The sequence below is a fragment of the Lactuca virosa genome, chromosome 5 (genome assembly GCF_052849685.1).
Source record: "Lactuca virosa cultivar CGN04683 chromosome 5, Lactuca_virosa_CGN04683_v6, whole genome shotgun sequence".
Lineage (NCBI taxonomy): Eukaryota > Viridiplantae > Streptophyta > Magnoliopsida > Asterales > Asteraceae > Lactuca > Lactuca virosa.
In genome coordinates, this window is record NC_136430.1 from 424,728,956 (window position 1) to 424,739,909 (window position 10,954).

The 10,954-nt window shown below is 33.2% G+C and overlaps 1 protein-coding gene across 2 annotated transcripts; it reads right to left on the reverse strand.

Moving 5' to 3' along the window:
• Positions 1-4,911: 4,911 nt before the first annotated feature.
• On the reverse strand, positions 4,912-8,006 carry LOC145112721 (ras-related protein RABE1c-like). 2 transcript variants are annotated; one of them, XM_079048856.1, is made up of 9 exons: positions 7,818-8,006; positions 7,483-7,628; positions 6,119-6,191; positions 5,934-6,034; positions 5,769-5,834; positions 5,566-5,663; positions 5,415-5,477; positions 5,232-5,324; positions 4,912-5,149 (listed from the first exon to the last, which is right to left on the reverse strand). In XM_079048856.1, the coding sequence occupies exons 2-9, from the start codon at positions 7,553-7,555 to the stop codon at positions 5,066-5,068; spliced, it is 651 nt and encodes a 216-aa protein (XP_078904982.1). In that variant the 5' UTR covers positions 7,556-7,628; positions 7,818-8,006; the 3' UTR covers positions 4,912-5,065. The 2 variants fall into 2 exon arrangements, with proteins under 2 accessions (XP_078904982.1, XP_078904983.1); XM_079048857.1 differs by lacking the exon at positions 7,818-8,006 and adding an exon at positions 7,719-7,813.
• Between the last annotated feature and the right edge of the window lie 2,948 nt (positions 8,007-10,954).

Sequence of the window (10,954 nt, forward strand, 5' to 3'; positions counted from 1 at the left end):
CCCAACCTAAATGAACTTGGCCCATTCCATATATATAAGAGTCCATATTTAATTAGTTCTTTTTGATCACTTAATTAATTCTAAATTAATTCTTGATCAATACTAATTAAATAATATGATTCCATATTAATATATTAGAACTTATAATATATTAATATAAATCATAAATATACTATTCTCAAAAGACTATCCATATAAATTGTGTCAGTGAAGTGCAACGCAAATGGACCATGCCGGGTCGGGTCAAGTACATACCAAATATAGTTATGGACTTAGACATTAATCCAACAATAGCATGGTTCCTACAGGAACAAAAGTATGGTTCCTACGGGAACAAGAGTATGCTCCCTATGGAAACAAGAGTATGGTCCCCACCGGAATAAGAGTATGGTTCCTTCAGGATCAAGAGTATGGTTCCTACGGCGACAAGAGTATGGTTCCTTTGGGAGTAAGAATATGACTCCTTTGGGAATGAGATTATGTCCCTAATGGGAAAGAGATGATGGTTCCCTTTAGGAATATAGATTGAGTATGATTATAGAAGCTAGAGAAAGGTTCCTTGAGAGGAACAATATAAGAGAGTTATTTGTAAGAACTTAAAGTAAGGAATTTGTGAAGGATTCAAGAGAAAGAAGAAAGATTAAGGATCCGAGAGGGACATAAGAGAAAGGAGTAAGACTATGTGAGTGTGCCCAGTAATGAAAGTGGGATGTTGTTCCCTTAGAGTAGGTTATGAGATGTGATTGTTTAGTCTAGATGGGAATAAGGTGTTAAGACACTAGAGACGAGAAAGGGTAGGGTCTGGAAAGAACAGAGAAGAGATCGAGACAGAGACAGAGTTAGAGTATGTATAGAGTATGAGAAGATCCTGTTAAGAGGCTAAGAGGAGAGATAGAAACAGAGAAAGAGTTAGAGTATGAGAAGATCCTGTTAAGAGGCTAAGAGAAGTGTATAGGAAACATAGTAGATGAGGGAGAAAGAGTAGAATGAGAAGAATAGTAGTTTATGCTATTAGAGAAAGGGATCAGATGATAGAATATGAGGCAGATAAGAAAGATGAAAGAAAAAAAGATAGAAGAATAACTCACCAGACACGTTGTTTCTTATATTGCATAGATTTTATCTTTTACAGGTTCAGGTTGTAGCAGCCGTGGTACCAAAAGAAAAGACAGGAGCACAAGAAAGATTTAGATAGTAGATTGATATTATGTATTTTCCTTGTTGTTCCAATTTTTATGTAAGATTTTATTGTAAACCCTTGATTTTTCCTGGGAAGTAAAGGTTTTAATTAGAGTAGAATTCCGCAAATGTAGATAAAACTCTGATAATTCCCATAGTTTAGATGTTAGAGAATCTGGGTTGTTACAGTTGGTATCAGAGCCATAGTTTAAGTGAATTAGGTTTGGGTGTATCCATTCCTAGTCTTAAACTATGGAAGATAGATGAGAAGCAGAGATTATGAGTTGGTTGTGGGATAAACCATGCTAGAAGATTATGGTAAACGGCTGAAGACATGTGAAGATAAAGAACCTGAGTAATTAAAGATAAGTATATTTACCAACCTTGAAGGTTTGGGTCCAGAATGTTAGAAAAGAAAGAAAGAAAGTTTATTTTGTGAAATGACAAGAATGGGTACTCTAGTTAAAGAGATTCCAAGAGTATGTATAAAGAATGATAATGTGGTATCATGAAAGAAAAATATGATAGAAATGGTGTGTCCTGATATATGGACACTAGATAAAGTATGTGTCCCAAAGAGAAGAGTTAGTAGAAATCTAGAAAGAAGTGGGACAGAAAGAGGAATAGAAAAAGATAAAGATAGAAATGGGGATAGAAATTTGTAAGAGGGTTGGTATACCCAAAGAAAGAAAAGAAATATACATAGAGTCTATCTTGTAAAGAGTAAGAGAGTAAAGAAGAGTACTTATGAGTAGTATAGTATATTTGTCATTGCTTCTGAGAAAGTAGCCATGCATAAAAGAGAAAGTCAGTTGCTATATGGAAAGTGTATGAGATGTGTAGAGTAGAACTTGCATCATGTTGTTGGATGTTATAGAGATATCACTAACTAGAGATAGATTAAAATAGAAAGAAGATAGATATGCGGATAAAGAGAAAGTAGTGCAACAAGTGTCATGATGGACACTTAAGAGAAAGAGAAATATGGTAGAAATGCTCCCTTGTAGCTGTGTTAAGATCTAAGGAACATGAGAAAACGGTTTAGTACTTATGAGGAAGTAAAAGATGTAGAGTATGTGGAGTAAGTTGACACTTTGATAGTATGCCTACAAGAAAGAAATAAGAGGAGGTGTAGCTCCTAGTGTGAGAAAATATGGACCTATGAAAGTATGTAGATGAATGTGCATGTTATAGCAGTGTAGTTATGAGTAACTGTTATAGAAAGAAGAAATATTAACCTTATGTGTAATAAGGGACAGTTAGAAACAGAGTAAGAAGTTGCATAGAGAAGTGGAAAAATAGTGGACTCGTGAGAAGAATCTAAGACTGGATATAGAAAACTAGTAAGAGAATAAGATGGATAGGTGTCATCTAGAGATGAAAAGTTAGAAACATTGAGAGTGTATAACTTCCCAATGTAAGAAAATAGTAAGTATGTGAAATACATCATTTAGATGTATCAAGTATAGAGCAGGAAAGAAGGAGAGAGAAAGTCATAGTAGTTGGCTTGCGAGCAGCTGAGGACTAAAGAAGATAAGTACCCCAAGAATTTTCATGATTGAAAATTGGGTTATGAGAAAAGAGACAGAAAAGTTGTGAATCAATTGATGAAGTGGTAAAGTTGAAACGAGGATAAGCATGATGTCAATTCAGTGTATGGTTGTTGCAAACACATGGTACTTATTGTGGTTCAAGGGACCAGAACATATTATAACCATTTACTTACAGCATGTTTGGTCAAACTAGCTTGTGTTTTTATTTGTAAAAAATATTCGTCAAAAATAACTCCAAGCGTTTGTCATGTGTAAAATGACAAAATATAAAAGGTAAAAGATTTTGTATCTAAATAAAAGCTTTAAATTGGTACTACAAAATAAAGTTTTTCATTTTATTTTAGGATGAATGAAACAAGTGCTCTACGAACTTTTTAGGGTTGGTCATTTTAGTCCTTAAGCTATTTTCGTGGCTTTATGAAGGAACCAACTTGTGGGAAACCTCCCTTTTTAGTCCTATTTACTTGTTTTAGCCGGTTTGAGTGACACATAGACAAAACTTAGGGCCCATCTCTCTTATGTTCATCATCTTCCTCCGTGTAAGATAAGAACTGATTTTAATGAAAAAGATTAAAAGCCTTTGATTGCAACTTTAAGTTAAACCAACTCCATCTTCTTCTTTATACTTCTGTCACATCCTTTTTTGAAAACCCACTGTCGATTTTTAAAAACAAAATCAAAAACCAACCACCATAAAAAGAGTAATTTTTGTTGATTTTTCGTGATTATAACTGATTTTAGTCCTCAAATTCAGTACCAATCAATCAACTAAACATGGAAGCAATGGAGGTGGATCAAGAACAGAATCACGATGTTGAAGATGATCCTCTCCTTTGATTTGTTGATTACTTGATATTTGTATTATCCCTAACGGATGACAAAGATGTAGTTGATGAAGAATCTAGTAGACTTGTTTGGAGCTGTATTGTTGGTCGGATTATCAAAACCTGTAAAGCTTATTCAAGCGGAGTCACACCCGCTATTCTCCTCTCTGAACTATCGTAGGTTCTCTGGAACAAATTTTTGGAGTTTTGGTTTCAATTTTGGTTTCTAGTTGGATTCTAGATATGTTTTCAGTTCACATTATTGAAGAAACTATAAATGTGAGTCATCATTGTCAACCGAAAGAAAAACACATCTCTTTGACAAACAAACCAATATTGTGTAAAATTAGGGGTGTTTGGATGTGCATTTCCAAGGTTTTGAATGTGATTATCTGGGCAATTAATCAACAAAATGTTTTTGGGCAATTTAAAGTTAAAGAGACTTTCAAATAGGGGTTTGCTTTCTTTCTTGTTTCATTGCATGGGTTTTTTTCACATGTGGTTGTGATTCAATATTTTTGGGGGAAAAGGAGATGTGCAACTGAATTGGGAAAGGGAAAAAAGGAGATGTGCAACAACAAGAGGAGACCTGGATGGATTTGAATGGAGAGCAAACAGGGGAAAAATATAGGGAAGAAGATGAATAGTAGTAGGTTTATGTGGGTTAAGAGAAAACTGGTCAAACAAATGTGTATGTGGCAAAGGGATAACCAGGTGACCCCTTCATTGTGTGCAAAATGACGTAATCGACCTGATAAAAATGACTTCGTTCCCTCATAAAGCCACGAAAATAGTTTAAGGACTAAATAGACCAACCCTAGAAAGTTCGTAGGGCATTTGTATCATTTTCTCTTTATTTTATTTGTAAAAGCAAAAAAAAAAAAAGGTAAAAATTCCCAAAAACTAATTCCCAAACATACAAGTTGTAATAAAGTTCTTGACATGAACAAATGTCTTAACTTTTCATTAAAACATAATATCTGAATATTATACGTTATAAATAGGTGTTGTCTTCTTAATAACTGAATAACAACCGTATGTCAATTAACATGTGCCGAGAGTTTTAACATGTCAGGTTCGCTTCTCCTAAAAGAATGATGATACGTTTCTATAAATATAAGTGATGCTTAATTTGTACTAACAAATGACATATTTCACTTGTATCGCTTTTTGTTGATGATACGATTTTGTTTGCAAACAAGATGAAGTTGAACTTAAATAAATGCAAGAAATAACAGTATACTTTTACCTATTTGAAATAGCAATAAATGAAAGTAGGATGACTGAAAAATAGATTGTTATTTCTTGCATTTAATTCTAGACTTTTAAGATATAATAAACCCACAACCTAAAAGTGAAACAAAAAAGATAATAATGAAGCATATCCTGCTAGAAGAAGGAATCCAGAACCTATGTTTCACACATGCCACTAACACAATTTTTAAAAAAAGAATAGCAGATAAGTTGAAATTACAAAATAACCCCTCACACTTAGTTTTTCCATCCACTTTAAGACCCACAGCAAGCCGACTTCTGTGCAGCTTCACCATTCCCACCACCCCCATCTGCTTGGTTTATCTTAATTGTCGTTGGCTGCAAATATGACAAAAAAAATTATTTATATAATTGTGTTTAAAAAAATAAAAGAAAATAGATTGCTATTTCATGGATTTACCTCAGCCTTGGTATCAGTGTCTGAAAGCCTTTGCTTGATATCCTTTGCAATCGAAAAGAAAACTTGCTCCACGTTTAGATTAGTTTTTGCACTCTGTATAAAACACACAATTGTTACTATAAATATAAAATAATAAATTGTTTTTATTCATATTAAAGAATTATCAAAATTTGGTTTACTTACGGTTTCAAAGAATTTAATGCCATACTCATCTGCAAGTGCTTGGCCTTTTGCGGTAGGCACGGCCTATCAATAAAAGATTAAAACGTCTCACATCCTTTTTTTCATTTTGAAAGTAAATAAAAATAATAAAATAGTAAAAAGTCAAAAATACCCTTTTGCTTTCATCCATATCGGCCTTGTTTCCGACCAAGATCTTGTTCACATTGTCGGAGGCGTGTTGTTCGATGTTGCGGATCCAGTTCCGTATGTCTGCCATGATAAATGAGGGCAAATTTGTAAAAAGTCAGGACTCATTTCTCTTGATTTCTATGTTAAGTTGATTCTTTCTATATTAAGTAAAAAAGAAAACCTTACTATTGAAAGATGACTCATCGGTGACATCATACACCAACAAAATGCCCATGGCTCCTCTGTAGTAAGCTGAAATTTTATACAACAAAATTAAATATTAAAAAGTAATATAACAAGTTAAGTTAGCATAATAAATTAATAAATAAATAAGTGAAAGAAAATAAATACCAGTTGTGATTGTTCGGAATCGTTCTTGACCAGCTGTGTCCCAAATTTGGAGTTTGATACGTTTGCCATCAAGTTCAATGGTTCTTATCTTAAAGTCAATACTGTAATTCAAAATTATTTTGTAATTATTAATTGTCAAAAAATAATTTTTTAATGAGGAAATTAATAGAAAAACTTGAACTCACCCAATGGTAGTGATAAAACTAGTAGTGAAAGAACCATCAGAAAAACGCAACAAAAGGCAACTCTTCCCCACACCTGCAAAGAAAGTAAAATAATACATTAGGTCAATGATTACAAAAGTATGAAGTTTATAATAATATTTTACACTTAAATTAGATAAATATACATATTCTTATACTAACAACCAAAAATTAACAGGTTCGGAAGGGGGGAGATGAGGGTGAAGGTTTGTCAATTTACTAAAGATGCAAATTTGCAAATAAATAATGAAATATTAAAGATTGTATCTAGAATTTTAACTCTTTAATGATTTTACTTAAAAAAGAAAAAACTGCAGATGTTGTATCATTCCTTCTAGGGTTCTTCATACCATATTTATCTAGTGTTCTTCTCTAGTGTTGATGCTAAGCTCACATGGAGCTTGGGATAAATAAGTTTGTGAAACTAAGAAGCAAAAAATGCAATAAAGATTTGAGATTCACCATTTTCACATGACCACAGATAATATAATCTACTATGCTGCATGAACTTGTATTTAACTTAAACCTAGTAACGTGGAACAAAATGACATTTACTATGAAACTCTTTGTTGCTAAAAACATATAATGTTATATTGTAATCCTTGGAGATCGGGAGTTCAAATTTCCTAAATACATGGAGACTACGATGACCTTTTTCTAGTAGATTCTCCTAATGTGAGATTGTATCTATCGAACCATTTCAGGTTTCAATGAACTATAGGACTTCACATCAATGTATGAAAACAATGATATTAGTTTCCATATCTTCTATTTCTCTCCATTTCTGATAAAGTATCTAGTAACGACCAACAATTATGTTCCACATTCATGGCAATCATATGAAAAGAAAGGACAGTTTGTAACATGACATGCTCTCTCTTTCCCCCTCTCTATGGATAAACGACAAGACCAACAAGATATGAATGTTCTTAATGCTCTCTCGCAACACGCTTAACATCTTTACTTCCTATTAACATCCCTAATCACTATCATTCACTGAAGTATCAGTCTGGTTTGAAGATTGAGAATAGACTTGCTAACACACAAGAAACACTTTTATGATGCATAAAGGCTTCATGAAACAGCAGATTGATCGTCCAATTGTCTTCATGGAAACAGTACAATCGGCACTCCATGTATAACAAAACCAGACACCGGATTCACGATTAAATGCTCCAGATTAACCTAGATCCGTACGGGAACGACCTTCAAAATCCCTAATACCATTGATTTTCAGCTTCTAGACACTGACAACTAGTGTTGACGATCCTCAAACAGCTACTAATTAATCAAATTCAATATCCTGCTTAGACGATCTATTGTTGCGAAACATAGTAAATACGTACCGCTATCGCCGATCAAAAGGAGCTTAATGAGGTAATCATAATCTGCCCTTGCCCTTGCCGGTGGAGCGGCCATTGAAGAGTCGAAAGAGAGTCGAAGAAAAAGCCCTAAAAATAGCGTATATATAAATATATACACACACTTATACCTGCATACCAATCAAATTCAAAAGTCACCGATTAGAATCAAAAACTAAACAAGTGTTTTAAACTAATTATTCCATTAATCGAACACAAACCAGATCAGAAACAAGCAATAGATCGGCCATGGAAGATCAAGATCAAGATCAAGAGAGAGAGAGAGAGAGAGAGAGAGAGAGAGAGAGAGAGATTATTACCAGATACAAAAGGAATATTTCAGTTTACACCCCCTGCGATGATGGTGGGCTAAGATGCGCCACTTCCTCCTTCTTCTCTATTTTTTAGGTGCTTCTATTTTGTTAATGGTGCGCTGGTCACCTCCCGGCGCAATCTAGCAAAGATGGGGAAAGAGAGGAGCGAATGAACGAATGAATGTTGACGCGCACAAAGATCAACCTGTAGACAGTTGTCGGTTTCTAAGGAAAAGAAGTGGCTGACCATGGTAACAACGGTGTGCCAGCGACGTAGGGAAAGAAACTTCTGTCGCTGACCTGGAGATGGTTGATTGATCAGAGAATTATTTTTATTTGGACACCAACCTATCCAAACTAATAATGTGAACACCTAACTTCACTTTTTTACTTGAAATAGCATCATTTTTTTAGTATGTCCACCATAATTTATTTCCTTAGTTTTATGTAAATTATTAATTTTCATAATTGAATTAACATAATTTACCTTTTAAAAGTAACATTGTTTCAAGATAAGCCTGGAGGGAGTGGTGCCACCGAAACCGCACTTCCTTCGTTACCACATAAGCGTCACGTCATTTTTACCATAAAAGTGTGGTTCCTTGTCACACCCAATGAATGGTTTCACACTTTATTTTAAAAAAAATTAATAAAAACATTATTTTTCTCCCCACCCAATCACAAAATGGTCAAATTCTCTCCATCCAATCACAAAATACAACCATTTTTTACCACACTACGGTCTAAACCGCACCCAAACCGCAGTCAGGGGGTGGTGTTCCCCTGCCTATCTGGCAAAAGGTACGGTAAAGATCGCACCACTCCTCACAGTCTAATTAACTATTCAACAAATGTCTCAAGTAGTTTTATTCGAATCTTATAATGTTATTTCTATAGGTGAATAGACAAGGCATTACGCAGTTTATAATAAACTTTCTTATATTTAATATGTCTATATTTGTGAATTTTTAAAATCTGGTTCACATCTTGATGTTTCCTAGTAATCATTAACAATCTTTTCTAGATCACATTTATTGTATATTCATTGTATTGGCTCTTTGGGTGGTTTAAGTCGGTCTTTTTATTTGGACATAACGAGGATGATCTTTCTAACCACTTAATTTTGGCAAAACGCATATCAAGATCTGATGCTTAAAAATTATAGTGGGTGAAGAAAAACAGTCTAGGTTATATTATTTTTCAGAATCAAACAGAAAAAAACAACTCCCAAACTTCAATCTATATTTGAAAATCTAATTTCAACTTTCATAATCGTTTCGTTACATTTTCACTATAATGAGTGATTTGATCCATAATGATCATTTAGATTCCTTTATGAATCAATGGTTTCTATCAACAGTTATATTAATAGCATAGTCAACAAAATTTTGGACATTGCATTGTTATTTATTTTCAAATTATAATAAGTGTAGCCTTCGTTTAGCAAACATATTGTTATTTATTTTCAAACTAGAAGATGCATAGCCTTCGCTTAGCAAACATAATTTTATTTATTTTCAAACTAGCAAACGTAGAATATAACTAACCCAATAATCAGGTATCGTAATTGCTAACTTTACTGTTTTAATATATTGAACTTAATATTAAAATCACAATAGAAAGAACTTATAACGATATATTTAGTTTACACAAAATTCAACTTTTTATTATAGTTATTTAAGAACTTATATACGGTAGTCGAAATAAATGAGGGTAAACTATAAATATGATAACGAACATAATTTAAAATAACAAACTAGCAATTTAAAAGGTCAAATAATGTTTCTCTATATTTGGATTCCTCTGAAAACTTTATCTATAAATGAAATAGACACTAGAGTTGGTTCTTTTCATAATATATTCTCCATTTATTTATTATTATATGGTACATCGGGGTCGCTTTATGTGGCGAAAGTTTATTTACTAAATCATTCATGCCTTTAATATATATAAAACCAATAATTGGAATGGATTTTCTTTCTTTTCAATGTTTTGTGGTACAACTGTTTAGATGCGATTGCAAGAACAAGGAGGAATATACTAAAGCCCTTACCAGCGAATCAAGGCCCACAAGTTTCCTAATTATACTGACACGTGGCAGTAACTTCAATGATCTAATGGTTGGTTAATGAATAGCAAATGTGTCCCATTACATCCTTCAAGTTTGTAAATCGTATTTGGCTGCTGGGGTATTAGGCTAATCAGTCTTTTCATATTAATTTATTGTTATTGTTATTCTATGTGTAATGTTACTCGCCATATTATATCATTTTAACTACCAAATGGTCACCGCGCCATATGCCAAAATAATTTTCATATCATTTTTTTTTTCGAGTTTTAATTGTTTTATTTCATTTTTTTATTTTTTTGATAATTTTAAAAAGAAATTAAATAATTTTATAAAAAAATAGTTTTATAAAACATAACATGAAAATAAATTACATAATTTTTTTTTCTTTTTTCTTCTAAATACACTACTCGTCATCATCATATATATTCAAGTCTTGTCGAAGTTGCTCATGTTTTTGTGTGACATGAATATCAACGACTCCATGCAAATTTCCACCATTCCATTTATCACAAACCAAACCGTCTTTATTTGTTTTAAGTTGAAACAGTCTCAAGAACCTGTCTTTTAGGGGTAAGTGACATATCCAGACATCACTCCAAAATCTAGTAGACCTTCAATTTCCAACGCTTTTTCTCATACAAGAATGAAGAACCAAGCTCCTTTCATGCATAACATTCATAGATTTCACAATTTTGGTCGTACACGATGCCTATGTATCCGGGGATAAAAATTTGAACCCCTGCCTCCAACGTCACCATAAATCGCAACTATAAGATTCACCCACAAGGCATTTTGTTCATGTACAAATCTCCGTATCCACTTTTCAAGAAGGGAAAATTTAAAGGCTTCAAGATTGTCGATACCTAAACATCCTTTAGATTTTAAAGCAAGAACTGAATTCCAAGCAATCCATGGAATTTTTTTACCAGTGTGATCACTACCCCAAAACAAATTGGATCGAGGATATTCAAGATTCTTTTTAATTTGAATCGACATCAGGAATAAGGACAAGTATAAATACCGAGAGATCCCAACACTGAAGATACTAACACCGAGCGACCACCAATGGAGA